The sequence below is a fragment of the Botrytis fragariae genome, assembly GCF_013461495.1.
Source record: "Botrytis fragariae strain BVB16 chromosome Unknown tig00000161, whole genome shotgun sequence".
NCBI classification, from domain to species: domain Eukaryota; kingdom Fungi; phylum Ascomycota; class Leotiomycetes; order Helotiales; family Sclerotiniaceae; genus Botrytis; species Botrytis fragariae.
In genome coordinates, this window is record NW_023500998.1 from 290,328 (window position 1) to 311,336 (window position 21,009).

The 21,009-nt window shown below is 41.0% G+C and overlaps 1 protein-coding gene across 1 annotated transcript; it reads left to right on the forward strand.

The window, feature by feature from the left end:
• Positions 1-12,035: 12,035 nt before the first annotated feature.
• Positions 12,036-13,021, forward strand: Bfra_009250 (putative wsc domain protein; the record flags this gene model as incomplete). The annotated part of the gene is made up of 3 exons (XM_037339598.1): positions 12,036-12,522; positions 12,576-12,949; positions 13,007-13,021. The coding sequence occupies 3 exons, from the start codon at positions 12,036-12,038 to the stop codon at positions 13,019-13,021; spliced, it is 876 nt and encodes a 291-aa protein (XP_037189648.1).
• Between the last annotated feature and the right edge of the window lie 7,988 nt (positions 13,022-21,009).

The window sequence follows — 21,009 nt, forward strand, 5'->3', positions numbered from 1 at the left end:
CTGGATCTCTTTATCTGAAAACAAGAGAGGTGGTTAGGTGATGAGGATGAAGACAAAGATGAAGATAACTTGAAAGCTGCCAGATACGCATCCATACTCTTTGGGCTGAGTTAAACAGCATGTTTTGGAGAAAGAATCTCCTATCAGGCAACGATTTTAGTTATTCTGAACCTATCTTTTATTTTGACTTTGAACTAGTTCCTGGAGAGTAGGGAAATTTGGGGAAAGGAGGTAGTGGGGAGAAAGGCGACGGATGAGGACCAAAAGATACCAGTCGTATGAAGTAGTGATTGCAGATCATGAGGCTCTAAATTTGATTTTTAGGGGGAGGGAAGAGGAGTGGAGGGAATTGTAGGAGAAAATAGAGGGGATGAAGAGTCAGAGTGGTAGGTTGAAGGGAGGATGATATTCTAATGGATATAGTGAGGATCAATGGGTGTTAAATCTCTACTCGATCTTTAGGGTCTCTCAACTCTCAATGTTGTGTATTTAGTTTATCATATTGTATCCATATATACACCTGAAATCAACTCGGTTCAACTCCTTTATTACAGTTCATTCATCACAGCAAGCGAGACCAAAGCCTTTCCCTTTAGGTCTTCAGGATCTGTCACTTATACTCTCAGGAATATATATATACACTCCTACTCAGAGTTCTCAATAGTCTGGACTGCAGTCTAGAAATGAAGATTATCAAATCTCCAAACTAACTAACATATTCAAATCATTTGAAATTTTCGAATTTTATTGGAAGATTAAATTATTCTCAAATTTCTAACTGCTTTTAGACATTCAAACCCTTGTATTATTGGACTGCAGTCCGGACTATTGGATACTCTGCTCCTACTTTCCATGCAATTTCACTTTCTCCCGCCCATTGCCCACCTTTACATTCCATATTGGCAGATGGGGATATGAATAGATGGAAGAATAAAGGAGTGGTATATCTGCATCTAGGTGTTTGGTTTGTGCGTATTTAGGTTGATTAATCAAATAAATAACTCAGCAAGTAATTGATAGAAGTTCAGAAGTGAATCGGGAAACTGGGAATTCAACAATGGAAAAGGATACAGGAATATGATTTTAAAGCTTCATGACTTATTACTACGTTGTGTCTTCTTAGTCTTTCAAACGGTAGAGAGCACGATAGTAATACACCCACCTACACAACCCTCGTCTGATACCGGAACTCTCGTTATAAATGTCAATGAAAATTCTCATGCCAATAGTAAATGACGAATATTGACAGCGAGAGATCAAAATCTTCAAGTATATCAGGCCATATTTTAATCAAGCACTACCCATTTCCTGCTGCACACTCTATGTCCCATACAACGTGCAGTCTTGCTTTCCACTTCTAGCTCCCTGAACCACAGCGAGAACAAGCTTTTCAGGGATATTGTTTTGCTTCAGGAGCTCTTCCGCATATACTTATGTAGACACTGGGAATTTAGCCAATGAACTGTATACATTCATCATACTCGGTACATCAAGATATCAGAACAAACCGGATGCCAGAACTAGTTAAAATGTATATCAAAAAGTGAATACAATATCCAGGAGTAGCCATCTACCTGCCCATCACCCCTTCTTCATCCATAAAAGCCCACAGAAAAAGATTCTTGAATGGTAGAATACAAGAAACAGCGATCAGATCAGTATCATGTTGCTTAACTGAAGAATCACCAGTATCTCTCATGCTCATGTCAATATAACCCTACTGAGAAACCAGCCATGATCTCTCTTGAACTCTCATCCTATTTACGGCCACGTAACTGAATGACAGTAAAAGTTACCCATCTGATTTTACCTCGCCGATCCATCTCCACTCCATCTCTACTTTCCCTTGCAGAACTTCCTATGCCACTATACTGACACCCCACGTCACGCGATACGTAAAACACTTGCAGTTCTCCTTTCCCCTGATTCGATACACCCAGCACAGCAGCTCACTTCATCCTCCCAGCTGCTCTATCTCTTTCTGTAATGTCAAGATCACTCATGTCTACGTCTCAGTACCTGCGAGCCCTTTTAACTCTCGAACAAATTGAAATAGAAAGGGGAAAGTGGTGAATATATCCAATCAACTGCAAGTCTAATAAATCCTCAACATCCCAAAACATATAAATCCAGCCCCAAGCACAGATTTGCAACCCCAGCAAGAATAGCATGTCCTCTTCCTATGATAATGAGTCGATCCTCTGAGCAGCTTGGATTCCAGATGCTAGGCTGCTGTTGACTTGAGAGAAGGTGCTACAGAATGAAACTTGTATATAACCTTGTATATGTATATTGCGTCATGTCATGTGAAGTCATCTAATACTCCTCATCAATCTTTATCGTCCCATTCCATTCCACTTTTCTGGAAATCTGAAGTTCTAAAGTCTCGAATCCCAAACTTCAATACGCCTCTGTAAAACACTCCCAAGCCAGAGATGAAATTCTTAACCCGATCCTTACTACATTCAAGGAAAAGCCAAGTGCGCGCTACTTATCGCAGTATATAGCACTAACCACTCTAGATCCAAGTCACTTTGGAATAATCTACAGTTTACAGTGCTGCTTTGGAATATATTTATACTGAGGTAGCCAGCGTTAGAAAGCAAAAGGGGGCAAAGAATCATCAAGATACGAATAGAAGTGAATGGTATCAGAACACACATTCTCACCAACTCTCACCCGTTCATCAAATCCCCACTCTCTAAATGTTCATCTCCAAATCCTAATTCAACCACTTATTCACTCTCCCCTCCTCCCACCCAAAATCGATCTCAATCTCAATCTCAATTCTAGTCTAAACTCCATCTTTCTATACATAAATCACCACATACTCATCTAACTTTCCAGAATCACCAACGCAAACGCCGCCAGGAGAGGTTGAAGCGGCTTCTGCGTTGTAATTTTTTTGCTTGTAAGATTCAATTTGCGTTGCTGGGTCAGGTTCTCTCTGTAAGTACAGGTAGGAGGTAGTTAGCTGGATGGATATAGCTAGAAAGATGAATCGGCATGTAGGAACATGTATAGACAATGAAACGTATTCTTCGACAATATATATCAGACGAAGAAAGTTTAGAATATCGACAACATGAGAGTTTTATGAGAACTTAACAGTGAAGAAAAGTTATCTACTCAGTATCAATGTTCAACAACATGAACTGGGATCTTCCATTGGTACATATATTCAATGGATCAACTGTTTCTCTCTTCGCGAAAGTGTTTACCAGGTCATCCGTTCAGAATAGAATATGAGACAGAATAGACTTCTGTATGAACGTAGGTGAATGACTTCAATTCAATAGCTACTGTACTAAACTAAGCGAATGCGAAAGAGACTAGCTCTTTCGATGGCCCTCAATTAAGGCCTATTATCTGTAGATGAGTTAGCTCTTTAGACCGAATACAATATAGACATTTAGGACCTACCACTCGTAGGTGCTACGTCTTTCGTATCCTTCTCAAACCAACACTTCCCCCTCCCTCCTTTCCAGGAAAATAGTAAACGAGAAAAGATGGTAAACTTCAGATGGAAGTGAAGCTGAATGGGTATTTAGTTTATACTAGTGAGTGAGTAGGTATACTTGTGTCCCCTCAAACAATTCTCAAGAATCGACAATTACTACCTAGCTACAGTCATCCTCTCTACTCTTGTACATTCTCGCAGAGCACGTGTCAATCTGATGGTTATGGGTAGTAAGAGCGTCGGAGTTGGCGATGATAGTCATAGAGAGGGCTATAGATACAATCAAGATCTCAAGAAGATCTTGACATTGAAGTCCTCACAAACAGTATTTACCCCATCTACCAAATTCAGGAATCGAATGAATATCAATACTCACCTGCTCGTTCCAGATCATCTTAATAAATGCCCACAACCATCCAAACAAATGTCATAATCACTAGACTTCGACCATATTCCCATCCCCAGATTCTAGATCCAGGACTAGTAGTAACACCCTCAATTTGATACAAAATATGCCAGTCGAATTACATCCTCCCTCTCTACCTACCAACCCATCAAAATCCACTCCAAACTTACCAATCCAACCGAAACAAACTTTTCTAACCCGCCTTCCCCAATCCTATTATTCCCCTCTTTTCTCCTCTGCCCCATTCCCAAACACAAACGGTCAGACCTAGTCCATCCTCTGAAATCCCAGAGGTCCGGAAATAAAACACATAACCTACACATTCACTCCAGATCAACATGACCTCAAATCAAACCAAACGAAACGAAACGAAACGGGAGCAAAAATACATCTATCCATCAAATCCCATCTCCAAGATCTCAAAGCACAGCACACCAAAGGCCCTAGGTAAACGCAACAAACAATCGTGAGAAGAGGGATTACAATAATGTAACTCTACCCATCTATGAATCTCGTAGACAAACACGGGAGGAATAGAAAAGCCCAAAGGGAGAAGAGAAGGAACATTAAAGGATTGCGGAATAGACATGTGAGATTTGAGATTGGAGATTGGAAGGATGAAATAGCATTATGGATGACTGTGGCTGTAACTTTGATTGTGAATATTACTGCGCACACATACATGTTGAATTTTGAGAGATGGATAAGTGATGAATTTCGAGAGAGAGATGAGTGATGTATTTTATAACATTCCCTCTCTTGTTATACATACATGTACATACACAGTAATAAATACCAAAGCAAAGCAAGCAAAGGCAAAAAGAAAAGCAAATTCAATCTTAACAAAACTCACCATCTATTCCAAACATTATTTGCCCCTCGAAAAAAAAAATTAAAAAAATAAACAATAAAACAAAATACCCACTCCAGAAACCCCGTTCAATTAACCAAAGCAAGAAAAGAAAAGAAAAGAAAAGAAGAGAAGAGAAAACCATGCAAAAAGTCAAAAATCAAAAAAAATCAAAACCCAAACCCAAACTTAATCAAAACACAAAAGAAACCACAAAATGATTAATCATGTAACAAGCCTATTCATTCATTCATACCATTCAATCCATTCATCGCGCCCCTTCCCTCCCCTCCCCTCCCCTCCCGTTTCACATCTTGCAGATCCCCATCTCCATCTCCGTCTACATACAGGATAGGCTCGGGTACGCGATATCAGGTAGGGACCAAGGACAAACAACACATAGCGAGACACACACATCCACACACGCGATCACATCACGTACCCGCTGATCGACGCGGTGATCGGGGATTAGTCAGGGGAATTGGGTTTGCTCTGCTTTGAAGAGGGGATTGGGATTGGAAGTTGGGAGTTGGTGGTTGGAAGACGGGAATTTTTCTTTGGGGGTTTGGGATTTGGGGTTTGGGATTTGGGGTTTGGGATTTGGGGGTTTGGGGGTTTGGGAAGTGAAGAGGGAGGGGTGTGATTGGTGAGGTGGGCTGTATATAGTTGTGATGTGATGTGATGTGTTGGGATGGGATGGGATGAGAGAATATGAAGATGTGGGATTTGTGTGGAATGTTGATTATTTCGTAGGGTTGTGATGATGTATTTATCACACCGAAGTTACTTTCTCATAAATTATAGCTAGAGAGTATGTGAGATGATGACGATGATTTTTGAACGAAATGCCCAAAGACTGACGTTTAAGAGTTGATAGATGATAGTTGATATCAACGGTTAATAATCATGATCGATTTTCAATTTTCAATTCTCCTCAGGGATCCAAAATACATCTATCGACCAACAGTAAAATCTAGATCGCCCTATCGGTACAACCATAATACCATAGACATCTGATTCATCCGCTGCATAGTAAGTAAGAGATACATACAAGTTCGCATGTTCATCGTTCGTTCATCCTCAAGTACCGAACCCTCCACCCCTCCACCCAACATCCCGACCCCAAAACGCTCGCATCTATCGTCGTAAGAATACATTACTCTGGACATTAGTTTCCGACGATCCCTCTACCATATCCATATCTACAGAGTATCCATGCATCTCCCCTCGCTGCAAGAATCTGGAGAACAAAAGAAAGAGAGAAACAAGAGAAAGAGAAACCACCAAAAGCAAAAAGTAAAGTTAAAACCCCCATCCAGCCAACCACCACGCAAACAAGCGAAGCTAAGCACAAACCCAAGCCTTGGAATCGTATGTATTGTGCGTGGAGGTTGTGCTAGAGAGAGTCTGGAACGTTGGATATGCATGTGTGTGTGCGTGTATGGTTTGCTTGATTGTTTGTGGAGGATTGATGATGTTGATTTAGGTATCATGGTACGCGTTCAATAGAGTACCGGTATAGTGATGAAAACTCCGATTTGTATTTGTGAGGAGGGTTAGGTTGGGGTTAGGGTTAGGGTAGCTTGGTATGGGGAAGGGAAGGAGGAGATGTGTGTGGTGAGTTTATTGATATTGGTGTTGTCGTTGTCGTTGAATTGATACCTATTAGTCTATACAATACCATATCATTCATACCTATCATTTCCGATACCTACAACAGTATAATCAATCTCGCCATCATGATCTCCATCACAACCCAACTTCGTAATCGAAGATTCTCATTTCCAAGCCAAGAAAGCCACATTCATCATTCCATGCCACATCCATCCACCCGTCCCATCTCCACGCGACCGATTTGTTAGAAATCCAATTTGATCTCATGTTTTGTATTGTATTGTATTGTATTGTGTTGTATTGTATTGTGTTGTGTTGTGTTGTGTTGTGTTGTGTTGTGTTGTGTTGTGTTGTGTTGTGTTGTGTTGTGTTGTGTTGTGTTGTGTTGTATTGTGTTGTATTTTGTTATATTGTATCGTGATGTAACTATAAACTCCCTAGAAAGAGAGGGAGAAAGTTGCGTGAGATGGCAAGGTATATGAAGGGCATGATGGTGTAGGATAGAGTAGAACAGGAGTTTAGGTATTAGTAGGTAGATGAAGAGGTAAGTTTATTGTTTTGTCAAAGGATTAAGCCCAATGGGTCATTCAAGCGATGTGTAAATCTCAAGAAATACTTACCTGTAGGAAGAATGAAAATATAATAGAAAGGATTCTAGTTCGTATTTCCTTGATTGGATAATGAATGAATGAATGATTGATCGATTGAATATATAAAGATGCAATGCAATACAACAATATACCTTCCTTTCCCATACCTTTCCATCTATATGTATCCATATTTATCCATATTATCTACACCTACACATCTCCCCTCTACCTACCCATCAACCCAAACCCTCACACCCAGGTACCTACCCAAGCAAAATAAAGCCCACCAGAATCCAATACCTCGAAAACTACCTAGTATATCTACCCATCGCCTACCCATCTACAAAATCCTCGCATGGTGAGACCCAGACCAACCCAAAATCAAACTATCTATCGAGATACAAACCATCCAAAAGGATTCAAACTCTAAACCTCACAATTACTCCAAAAGAACAAGAACAATAATCACAATCACAATCAGAATCCGAATCCGAATCCGAATCAGGAGAAGGAAATGATCTATGCATTTCTGTATGTGTGTGTGTGTGTGTGTGTATTTTTATTTTTATCTTTCTCTTCATCACAGGTATGTATGTATGTATCCATTCATTCATACACACATTGTAAAATTCATCATCTCATCTCATCTCATCTCATCTCATCTCATCCAGCATCTTGGGTTCCGAAGTCCAATCTCCCAAGACTAGAAATTTCCTAGAAAAGCCATGTGGAGGGGGGAGCAAGGTCTAGATTCGTGAGTTACCTGTAGGATCATGTATAGTACATGTCCATTTATCTCCTCCCTCCCTACAAATGGAATTGAATGGGTAAGGTAAGGTAAGGGAAGGAGATGCGAATCGATCCGGAATCTAGATTTGATTTCTTCTTGAGGTCTGTATGTATGTATGTGTGTGTGTGTGTATGTGTGTATGTATGTATGTGTGTATGTGTGTATGTATGTATGTGTGTATGTGTGTATGTGTGTATGTGTGTATGTGTGTATGTATGTATATATATATTATCAAATCAATGCATCCATCCATCCATCCATCCATGCATATATAATTATCACTCACACCATTCCCTAAAATTCCCACGTCCATCAATCGGTCTTGCACATCGCACATCGCACATCGCACATCTCACATTTCGTACCTACTCCATCCCGACTCCGTACACCTTATTCATTACCAAAGATCTAGACGCGAGCCCCAGCTGGAAGATCCAAGCTGATAGGTAGGTCCTGTAAGTCCCGGCTCATCTTACCTACCGGCCGGTACGTAATCCGGATCAACAAACTATTAGGTACTCGTTTTCGATCCCTTTTTTGGTTGGTTGGTTGCATTGGCTTGAATTGCATTGAATTGACTTGACTTGATTTGAATTGAATTTATGGAGAGAGTACTCTGTAGAAAAAATAGGTAGATATCTAGGAGCCTGAGCGCCTGAGGAGTTGGTTTGGTGGGTGTGTGAATTGAGCGTATGTATTGTATGTATTGTATGTATTGTATGTATTGTATGTATTGTATGTATTGTATGTATTGTATGTATTGTATGTATTGTATGTATTGTATGTATTGTATGTATTGTATGTATTGTATGTATTGTATGTATTGTATGTATTGTATGTATTGTATGTATTGTATGTATTGTATGTATTGTATGTATTGTATGTATTGTATGTATTGTATGTATTGTATGTATTGTATGTATTGTAGTATTGTGTATAGATACATGTACTCTATAAATATCCTTCTGCGTTACCACACCATACAAGACAACACAATACTACCCTCTTCTATATCCTATAAACTTTCATCCTAGATAGATATCCAATCTGCATTACCAATGCGCACATGTCAAATGCATCCAATCCAATATAAGGTTATACTTTCTCGACAACGTAGCGCGTACTCGACGGATTCTTCGCTGACGAGGAAGGCCTCGGATGCTTCGGGACATTCGCACAGTGAGCTCATCTTCTTCACGACGCTTTACCTTTTTCTTGATCGTGGAGTGTCGGTCGTGTTCCGGGGGTTCCTGACTAGTTGTGTGGTGAGGAGGTGGGTGACTAATGTCTTGTCATGTGTAGTGAGATGTGGTGTAGGGTAGTGTGTTTAGGTGTGATGGTTATGTGATGGGACTGGTGTGTGAAGTGTTTCTCGAGCTGTCATTACGTCCATTAGGGAGGGGTGAGAGAGGTACCCAAGCTATCAAGTACGTAACTGAGCTGAGATGTATAAGTTTCGAGCCATCTCTCTTCCGAGGGTCAATCAGGATGGAAGGGGAAAAGTGTCTCGAAGCTATTCAATCAAAGTATATACCAATCTGAAAAGTATGTACAATATGTGTATTCAGGTAGAGGAAAGGAAAGTAAATACCCATACCTATTTCAAATATGAAAATAGTCATGTATCTTAGAGATATAAATATCTAGTATGTAGATCGTAGGAAATAGTGATATATCGAGCCTTGACGGGAAAAAGGAGAAATGGCACATTAAGGGATAGGTCGGGTGGTCTGGAATTTCTCGATTTATGATGGTATAGTATACATGCACACCTACAAACAGCAAAGCACCCGACTCAAAGGTGTCCAGGCGAAAACGTGGTAATGAAAGAACCCATTCATCACAAGACTCTTCACATCAACATATAGATGCGAGACGGGAATGTCTAGATCTTATTTCTTCCCAAAACAGATGGAGTGAGTCGTGTCGGAATATAGAGTGCGGTACCTACGGAGCATTCATGAAAAGTTAAGTGATGGTGACAGGGTAGACAGCGATCATTTCTAAAGATAAATCGTTTGGGTGTTGGGACCCGGTTTCTTGGGTGACGGTGATGGTGATGGTTCATTCTGAAGCCACTCTTAGCGAATGGAGTGAAGAGTGAGTGGAAGAGGGAACAATTTTATACATCAACATATGGATCATGTGAGCACGCACAAGGTTCTGGTGAAAAATCAAAAATGATTGTCTGACAATACGGAGAATCCCAGTGCGTGGTAATTTCCCATATGCAAACCAAGCCACGATGTCTTTGGCAGTTAGCGAGAGAGTTGTCCACACCTCTGCCTTAAATGACATTTGTCGCTCCACGCGAGTAGATCCAGTTATTGTACCGGAGGACGCTTTACGGAGGGTGGGTAGAACCGTTGGTCCTCAGTGTCAGAGGGACATTATATCATGAAGGGATTGCTACCATACGTCGTTTTCTTCCTGCAGTGCTGTTGATGCAGAGATGGGAGGGAGGGAGCGAGAAGTCAAGCAAAACAAAGTTCAAAGGCGTCTTACATGTATGACCTGGACTACAGTGCTGAGATGGCATTGATGAATAAAAGAGGGAAAAGATGGACCAGAATCCAAGCGAGGGATGATGGATGAAGAAGTGTAATGTGCTGAAGGGAAAGGTTCAAAGTCAGATCAAGGATTCCTCCATGTGGGTAGAAGTCTTTGAGTCTGGACGGTGCATCCGATGATGGATAGAGATGCGAGCAGTGAATGCAGTGAATGCAGTGAATGCAACTGACTAATCGTTCCTGGCGTCTCCCAGCAAGAAAGAGCAAGAAAAGCGAAGACTGCCATGTAAAATTAATTGAGGGTGATTCAACCAATCCCATTGAGCGAATCCACCAACGAAATCATCATCCCTGGCATCTGAGCACCTCAACCTAAATCATCCACTTGTATGCACACGCGGATCCACTGTGAGGCCTCTCAGCCACTGATATCCATTCATTGTCGTCGACGAGAGCAGAGATACTCAGGTACATTCAGGTACTCCCGTACATCGTACAGTAGCATCGTACCTAGGCAGGTGCTCCTTCACCATTGTCAAGCCTCATCCATCCTCATCTTCACCCCTCAAAAGACCCCGTTCCACTTTTCTTTACCTCACCCACACACGCACACCAGAACTCCCTTCCACACACGCACCACAGGAGAGGAGAGAGGAGAAGGAAAAGGAAAAGCCTTTGGTCGATTCGATTCAATTCAATTCAATTCAATTCAATTCAATTTAATTTAATTTTAATCGAATCCATCGAAACTCCTCTTTTTTATTCATTCATTCATTCATTCATTCATTGATAAAATCACAAATTCATAAATTCATTCATAACATTCACAACATGCATAACATTCATCCACGTCCTAACTTCAAGCACACCCACGTACGCCCATTTCCCACGCTTACTCAACTCACACTACTAACGGTCCACAGAGTAGCTAACCCTACCGCCTGCATCTACCACCCTCCACCCAAACCTATCTACTCATCATCCTCTCCCTCAATCCACCCTCCATCCCATCTTCATCTCCTTAATCAACAAATCAATCAACCAATCCCTTTTCCATATCTACAAAAAGGAATTTCAAAAATTACTGAAATCTTCTTCATCGTCAACGTCGTGAGAATCAATTCCCCCCCCCCCCCCCAAAATAATTCAAACGATCGTTTTCGATGATTTACATTCTCTTGTGTTGATTTCCTATCTCTCTCTCTCTTACTCTTTTTTTTTCATTCCTTCTTGTTTCTAAAATACCACTCAAACATTCGTTTACTTTTATTGCTTGCGGCCTTCTTCTACAACCCTCATTCCAGCATCACCCATCTTTTTTTTCCAACCCTCTACACCACCTACACTCTATACATCCAACAACGGACGAAACAGGAGACTATTGGCCTGTCCTCTTTCTCTCCTTCCTCTAAACCACATCGAAAACAAACATCAACAGAAAGGAAAATTCAATTCAGTCATCAAATTTTCCAACCTCTCCCTTTTTGAATCATTCGACACAGTAAACAAATTACGATACCATCTTTTCGCAATTTAAACATCCGTCGTCGATTCACTCTCGTTCATTTCGACAAAATAACTCTTCTCCTCTAGATTTGTTACTTCACTCTCGCGGGTCATAATCAAAAGATCGACTCACTATCCAACACAAGAGTTATCGAAAACCAACCTTGAAACATTCATCACACGAACCACATCTCACCATAGACCTACCTCATCGATACCGACTTCGCCATCGCGACAGATCGTTTGATTTCAATCAACATATAACAAAATAAAGGCCAAGGCCAAAGAAATATCCTTCCTTCGTTCATCATGAAGTCGATATCTACTCTCGCTTTTATCGCTGCTACCGCGTTGGTTGGCAATGCAATCGCTGCACCATCTCCTGATATCATCCCTCGACAATATAAAACTTTAACATACCAAGGATGTTTCTCATCGGGCGATGGCTTGACCAAGAATTCTTCATATACATACAACAGCAAAGGATATTGTCAAACACAATGTGTACCTGCCGATTACGCCGTTCAAGCAACATACAATAGCAATGAGTGTTGGTGTGGTGACGATCTCCCTCCAGCAGCAGATCTCGTCGATGATTCGAAATGTAATAGTCCTTGTGCTGGTATTGATACGGAAATGTGTGGTGGTACTAAACTTTATTGGTCTGTTTATCTTACGGGTACCGAAAGTTCCGCACCAAATTATGATCCATCTTCAGCTTCCTCATCTTCAGCATCCGCATCAAATACCGCCACTCAAACCACATCCATCGTACCATCTGTCGTCACCGTAGGAGGTGAGGCTTTTTGATTCTTCTCCCATCATTCCTAATCTAACAATCATTTTTAGGTCAAACCGTTACAGTTCAAGCATCCGATGCAGCAGCCGCATCCAGTTCCGCTTCCGCACTAGCGGAGAAGAAGTCATCAGGTCCCAATAAAGCTGGCATCGCCGCAGGCGTCGTTGTCGGTGTATTGGTTGCTGCTGCTATCGCGGGAGGTATCTTCATATTTATGCGTAACAGAAAGAGACGTGAAGTCGAAGAGGAATATAGAAGAAATGCAGCAGTCAATAACTTTGTCACTGGTGGTAAATCACCTATCAGTAGCAGTAGCGGTGGAGCTTCATTTACCGATACTCGACTTGATCCTACTCTTGCCAATAGAAGAATGAGTGATGGCAGTATCGCTGATAACCAAGATTACTCAAGGAGAATCCTCAAGGTATATTAAATCACTTTACATATGATATCTTGTCAATATACTAACATTCTTCTCAAGGTTACCAACGCATGAGTAAAGCTACATTACAACACATTTACATCAGTGTGACGAACGACGAGTTTTCAATGTTATTTAGCTCAATTTCAATCCTTTTCGGCGTTTTCGGTCCTTAACTCCCTTTTTCTATTATTTGTGACTACAACACATGGTCGTTCTGCTTTGGGTATCAGTCCCTGTTTTATAAGGGTTCATGGTGTTTATGTGTATAGGCGTGGGGTAGAATGAGCATATGAAGAACATACTCTTTCGCCAAATTAGGAGGATTGAATTTTCCAAATAGGCATCAATTCTACGATACACTTTCAAACATTTAATCAATGTCATTGAAAAAAACAAAAAATCCATACCGTCCTGTCCTTTCAACAATTTTTATTTTTTTACTTTTCGACTTTTAAAAAAAAATAACTGCGGTTCTGATCTTTTTATCTCCTTTTCGATGTTCTTTTTCCTTTCCTGGTTTATGCGAGATTCATACAATATACCCACCTTACGTACTTCGCGCTACACAATAAACAGACGCATAACACTACAACTGAACTCCTTGTATTTTGGGGGGATCTGTGGGAGGTAGACAGATTGAGAAGATGAGATGGAGAGAGGAGGGAAGATTGGTGTTGGTGTTGCATGGATGGTCAATACATGGATTTGGGGTGAAATATTTGAGAAGCAGATGGGAGGGAGATTGAAAGGGAAGGAAAGGTAAAAAAGAGAAAGGATATGGGAAAGAGATATAGAGGATTTTACTGCGAAGTTGGGGACTGGATTGGTTGTTGGTTTTTTGGTAGTTGAGTGGATAATAAATGGGTGGATGGATGGGTGGGTAGGAAGGTTTTGGGGAAATTGACTGGTGTAATAATGATAGTGAAGATGAGAGAGGGGGAATTGGCGAATGGAGAAGAGAGGAGAGAGAAAGCTGAGAGTGTGATGGGAAAAAAGGAGATGGTGAGGAGAGGAGTGTACTTGGTGGATGAGGGAGGGTGGTAGGAAGTAGGAAGTACCTAGGTAGTGGAGTAGTATATTAAAGTCAATTGAAATGTTCCTTTTGTTTTTTTCCTTCATCTTGACGTTTGATGGGATTTCGGTTTGGAGTGTGCGTGTGTGTGTGTGTATGACATGATTCATAAAAGAATAATGATAGGTAGATGCGGTATGGTGTGGTGTGGTGTGGTGAAGCGAAGTGAAGTGAAGTGAAGTGAAGTGAGGTGTGTGAAATATCTATATTATGATAATGTAGTATGAGAACTGAGTTGAGGAGATGAATAGTGGATTAGCTGGGGAGATGGATGGTTGATTAATTGAGATGGATGGTTTATTAGTTGAGATGGATGGTTGGTTGAGGAGATGGTTGGTTGAGGAGATGGATAGGTAGGGGTAGGTGGCTGTTAGGTTGGCTGTTAGGTTGGCGGTTGGTGGTTGGCGGTAGGGAGGTAGGGAGGTAGGTAGAGGGTAGATGTTAGATAGGCGGTAGATAGGGAGATAGTGGGTAGGCGGTAGGTATGGGGTAGAGGGTAGATTGGGATTGGGAGGTTGAAGGTGATGTTGATGTTGATGTTAATTAGATGTATAAGTAAAGGGATGGGATAGATGGGATGAATAGAATGGATGGGATGGATGAGATGGATGGGATGGATGAGATGGATGGGATGGATGGTTGTAAAGTGTAGTGAGGGGGGAGGGGGGATTGGACTGGTTTAGTTGAATGTTTAATTAATGCTTAGTTGATGTTTAGTTGATGTTTAGTTTAAGGTGAATGAGTAAATTAATAGAGTAAATAAATGATTTGAGAGGGTGAGGGGTGAGGGAGTTGCTGATAGGTGGTGGTAAGTAGATAGGTGGTGGTTGGGTGATAGATTGATGAATTGGAGTTGGAGTTGATATAATATGATGTGATATGATATGATATAATGTGTATATTCAGGTATGCGGGGGTTGAGTAATGGTTTTGAGGAGGTGGTTAAGTAGATGGCTAGAAGATGGTTGATGAGATGGTTGAGATAATGGTTAATAAAATGGTAATTGGAGTGATTGGAGAGGATTGATGGTACATTGGTGGTTTAAGAAACTTAGATTGATGAAGTAGTAATGGAGGATTGGATGGGTGGGAGAGTAATGATTCTACGGAGTGAATAATGAGATGAAATGAGATGGGGCGGTAGGTAAGTGGATATGGATGTAAATGTAGATGGATGTTATTTCTTTGGGGGTAGATGCTGGGATGATATGGGGAGGTTAAAAGGGGGGATGTTTGGATTTTGGGATATTGGGATATTGGGATATTTGAATTTTTAGGGGAAGGGAAAAGAGAGAACGAGGGGATATAAAAGGAGGGAAGAAGCGGGAAAGAAGGATTGGGGAATGAATGATTGGAAGGTGGAGATTGATAAAAGGGGGGAGGAGGAGAGGAAGAGGAGAAGGAAGAGATGTATGGAGGGTGCAAGATAGAGGAGTATGGATATGGTATATGAGTAAATAGGGTATGGTATATAACATATGAGTATAGTGTATAAGTAGGGTATAGGAGAAATGGAAAAAGTAAGAAGAGGGGAGGGGGATCTTTTTGGTTGGAGGTGGATAGTCAAGAGTGGAGGAATAAGTAATAGGTTGTAGGGAATTCGGAAGAGGTAAGAAGTGTTATGTCGCTTCATATCTATTTGGGTAATTCGAGGTTGATTGGATTGGTTCGATACATTATTGATTGCTGGGTTTATTGATATTGATATTTTTTTTGTTGTGGTGGTGGTGGTGATGGTGGTGAGGTGTGGGTTATCTGGGTAGGTATGTTTGTTAGGAATTGGAATTGGGGATTAGGAATTATTTTTGAGATAAGGTGAGATGAGAAGTTAATGAGAGGAAAGGAGAGAAGAGGAGAATGAGAGGAGATGGGATGAGAGAAGATGTGAGAAGATGAGAGGAAAGGAGAGGAGAGGAGAGGCAGATAAGAGTGAGAGGATGGTAAGAGAAGAAAGGAGGGTATAAGCAGAGAGTTGGAAAAGGGAAATAAAGGGAGAAGAGATGTTGAGGGGAAGATGAAAATAAGCGAGATAGTTGCGGGCACTTGTATTAGGAATATTGGGTGAGTAGATATCCACGGGACTAGGTATGGTGGAAAGACAATCCGCTTTCTCCCATTCTGAGAAAGATAAGAATTTTGTCATCCAGATGTCTATATAAAGATTGAGTCGGGGGATAATTTCTTTGAGAATTAATAGAACTCAAGCAGGTGGAGAAAGATTCTTATGGGGGTTCGGAGCTTTGAGGTCTGAAGATTAGAGATTGGACAGATATTCAGAGTGATGGTAGGGGGATGTTATGGGTCATGGGTTTTGAGAGAGGATAGAGTTAAAGAATAGGAGTGAGAAATTCTGTGCATGCGTATAGTAGGACTTTTTCGGGAGTTGGATATCTTGTTATGAGATGGTAAGATGGGGAGATGGGGAGATGATGAGATGATGAGATGATGAGATGATGAGATGATGAGATGATGAGATGATGAGATGATGAGATGATGAGATGATGAGATGATGAGATGATGAGATGATGAGATGATCTATGTTCGTTGTCGTCGTTGAGATTTATTATTAAAATCACATGAAACTATCGATTCTCCGTACATCCACCTTCCCATCTCTGCTTTGAATGAAACAGCTACTCTAGAATAACCACCGGTGCAATGGCACTTATTTGTAATATAATGGAGATAGTCATAAACATATCGAAATGATCTTCGGTATACAATTCTACTGGTTCAAGTGCGATTGGATAGCTTGGTGTTTATATATTTGGTTAGGGATCTGTAGGAGATTCAGGGACTGAGTATGAAGATGTAGATATGATCATTCACTACTTCTCCATCTACATCGTTCTCTATGGATACACTCAGCCCTTACCTAGGTACTCTTTCTATTCTTGAATATTGATAGACTGACTAACTACCTTCAGATCTCTCATCTATATAATCTTCCATTCTCATCATCTTCTTTTCTGCCAAAGCAGTATACCAAGGCCTGTAATGATGCAAAAAGGAGTCGTGGGTGTGGGAATCATTCATCGAAAATTGAGATTGGGTGGTTGATTCTGAACGGCACCAGAATTGAGGGATGCGGTCAGGAGAGAGAAAATATATGCTCTGAAAGAACACGAGATGGGAAAGAATGAGTGATGGTGTAAATTCGGGATATGAGATTCGTTGTCATTCGTTTGGTTGTGTCATTGTTGTTAAGTTCTTTTGCTATTGTCGATTTGACGGATATCTAGGCACTGAAAACGTAAGTTTTTATATCTATCGAGTAAAGCTGGAGAACTTGATTGCTGTTGTGACGTCTCTTATTCCCTTCTTTTTTGTTGGAGTTAGTTTGTCGGACTGGGGAGGTCGACACTTTGGAACTTCTCCTCGTTACTCCGTTGTCATCTCTCTTCGAGGGTGTTGAGGTCAATGGTCGGGTAGAATGCTTTCTTTTATAATGGCAAATGAGACATTCTAGCATGCACACACCTCGATCTCTAGCTTTCTTTCTCGCTTGTGTATCTCTCACTCAATGTGTTCATACATTCACATTTTCATATCTCCAGATTGAAACAATCACCGACCTCGTCGTATAAAACCCTCTTATCCCCACTCTTCGGATTTATTATTCGAGTAAACAGTAAGTAATGCCAATGAGGTTGTTGATGTTCTCAAGTGCAAGAAGATTCCCGGAAATGAGCTTTTTTTGTGGGTAAATATTGGTGGGTTCGATTCGTGGAACTCTTGTCGGATGTTTTTGTTTTTAATTTGCTGTCGTTATCTTTGCTTGGTTTGAGACGAGATGAGATAAGATGCAATAACAGTATGAAAGAATCAAATTTCAGACCCGCGACGATTGAATCTGTGAGATTCAAGGGTAGAGTGCTCGTTTCTATTCTAGCAGTTCGGTGAGTTGTTGATGTGTCAAATTCCCATCTTCACAACGAGTACTGAGTAGACAATGTCGTTGTCTTGGCCAATATTCATGGAGTCAATATGTTCATCAAGTGTGTCTTTTCATACTGGGAAATTGAGTTTTCTGACATGACCTTATTCTTTTTCACTATCTACTTTTTGTGTTTTGCTTACTGTATAACATTTCCAGCTGCTTCTCTCTTCTCTCTTCACTTCGAGATTCTTATTCACTACATCTACAGGTATAAATTCCTCTAAAACGTTCTCAAAAAGAGCTCCGCCTGTGTATGCTATGCCCCGAAGAGATTGAAACTAGTCAGAGACGTTAAAAAGACAATCCGCCCAAGTGATGGCTCTTTATGTTTTCAATAATAATTATCACACACCTCTCGTTTTTGTTGTCTCGTAACTTAGAATCTTACCACATCCATTCAAATAAAGAACTCGTGCTGTCAAAGTATCAGAACCCGGCCTTCAGTATCTTCCGAGGGTACATGGCAATATGCCGAGCTCGAGATATACTTGCCGAGAAAAGAAAGAATAAGCCAAGCTCCGTTGCCAGAGATTTCAAGAAAAGAAAAAGAATGAGAAGTCACTAGCCTCTGCAGCTAAGAATGCAAAAAGTACTTCTGCATAATTGGTGCTGTCTCATTGAGCCATATGATTGAAAACGCGTCAATAATATATACTTCACGAGAGCGGGATGTTGAATGTGGGTCATAAATCCCTTTCCTCCCTGTTTCTCTCACCCAAGTGTTCGTGGTTGGTGAATGTCGAATGATGTGGACCATCAGGACCTTAACGATCGATGACATTGGTATATACCCTGAATCTAGAATCCTCGAGCCTTGCTGTTTTCCTCTGTGTTACTTTTTGCTCATCCATCATTCATTGCCAGTGATAGTTGAGGCAAACCGCTGTCATCAAGAAATACAGCCTATGCAGTACCAGAAAAATCCATCTCAATCTTCCAATGAGGTATATGGCGTTTTAACACCGATACAACTATCAAGGCATGTGCATATGTAATGAGTAAAAGTAGCTGGTTAGCAAACACATCGTTTAGAGCTTTCTGACAATACCGACATCTGTTCGGCAAAACACTCTTGACTGGGCATCAAAAGCACTTGGAACCCCCCTCCCCAAAAAGCCTCGTATCTGCCCAATTCCCTCCCGCAGATGTATAAACCTGCCTGAAAGCTCTCTTTGGCCTCAAAGTGTTTATCCCATTTTCCGTGTGTATACTCAGTATAGGATTTATCTTGGAACGATTTACATATTAACTGGGTGACGGGGATTTAGGAGGGCTTTCTTTGCTAGATATTTTCTCTCATATAAAAAGTACTTCATCAATCCGTGAGTCTGGCGTGGAATGATATTCTCAGCTTGCCCACTTTGAATCCACGTCATCGAAGTGGCAAGAGACTGTTCAAGATTCAAGACATTATTATATCAGAAGCCCATAAGAGGATAAGCTAATTAACTGCCTAGGTACTTACCAGCCGATCAGAGAACAAAAGACTTCAGGAGACAAGTGTCTAAGAACAGAAGGTAAATCAAATCTTCGATATTATTGAGGCTTTTGTTTGAGACCCCCTCTCTTTGAAGTTTCGGCTCGTCCTATCATCGCTTGTGCATTCTTACTGTCGAATCTGTAAAGTACTCTTTCTTCCCGCTCTATTATTCGAGAGTAGCTGGAGATGACAACGAGCGGGTAGTATATGGTGACGTAAATAAGGTTTGCTTCCACTGAGAGATTGGGCTGGAATATTTTTCCCTCTTGCGACCTTTACGTGCATATCTAATATCAACAAAGAGAAATCTTGTGGTTCAAGGTCAATTCCATGTAAACTCTAGAGAGATTAGTAACTCAAATTTGATATTTATTGGCATTCCGATGAATATTTATATAGCAATGCATCGATCTTCTGACGCGTGAAACTCCACAATATTCACTTGAGCCTGTTTTGACTCTTGAGGCTAAGAAAATCTAGGTTACATTTTGCATAGAGAGGCAGGGGTATGAGAATTTGTGGGTAATATTGAATCTTTTACTCAATGCCTCCTCCGATTTCACCTCGAGGCATGGGCAGGATGTTGAGCTGAAAGTTGGAGGTATTACTATATAAGAAAGTATCAAGATAGCCACGGTCGAAACATTGCGCAAAGAAGTTACGAATGGTTTGAGATCCCAGGGCGTTCAATATGTGAATACAAATGTACACGATGGAAAATGGTCTAGAAGTTAAACTTGGGAAGACTTCAACAACGGAACTCAGAAGATGATAAAGAAGCCTGGGAGCTTTCATCGCCATGTAGAGTAGAAACGGCAGAGAAGCAACAACAGCAACAACAACCAGAAAACGTAAAAGCATCGCCGCATCTCAAACATTTTCGTCGCTCATTCATGAAGAGATGATATCATTCCCGCAATCTGGACCATAATCTTTTGCCAAAACGACCCTCAAAATCTTGCCTTTGCGCTCTCCAGGTTCTTGGAATTCTAAAACATGCTTTTAAATCTAGACTTTGATTTCTAGAATCATTACTTGCATCCCGCTTGATAAAAAATCGTGATCACGAGCACCTGTTCATGTCTGCCCGGCTTGATCTACAGCTGTAGAACAGAGTAGAACAAAGCTAAGGTACAGCTAGAAGTTGTGGAGTATTTTCTTGGTGTCAGTTGTGACTTTCATGCTTTTGGCCTAAGCTGAATTTGACAGCGAAGTTCTCGTTGTTGGTTTCTATCTTTGTGTTGCGACTTATAACTCAACGCATTCTCATCGATGCGAGGTCTGAAGTCGCCCAACTCCCGTCCTAGTAAAATTGAACTCTGCGTTCTACGGCGGCAAACGATTGCCGAGGCTTTAGCGTAGGCGACATATATAAGGAAGTGATTTTCCCAAAGATTAAATACGCCAAAAGCATTAGGAGTCCAGAAGGAACATTTGATGGTATCTGATATTCGACTCGCGGCGCCGTGCTTCTTGTTTCGTACTCCATAGCTAACTTAAGTGGCAAAATGTGTGATAATCCAAAGTCTCCCTGGTGGAGTCGAACACAGCCTCGACACCAATAGTGA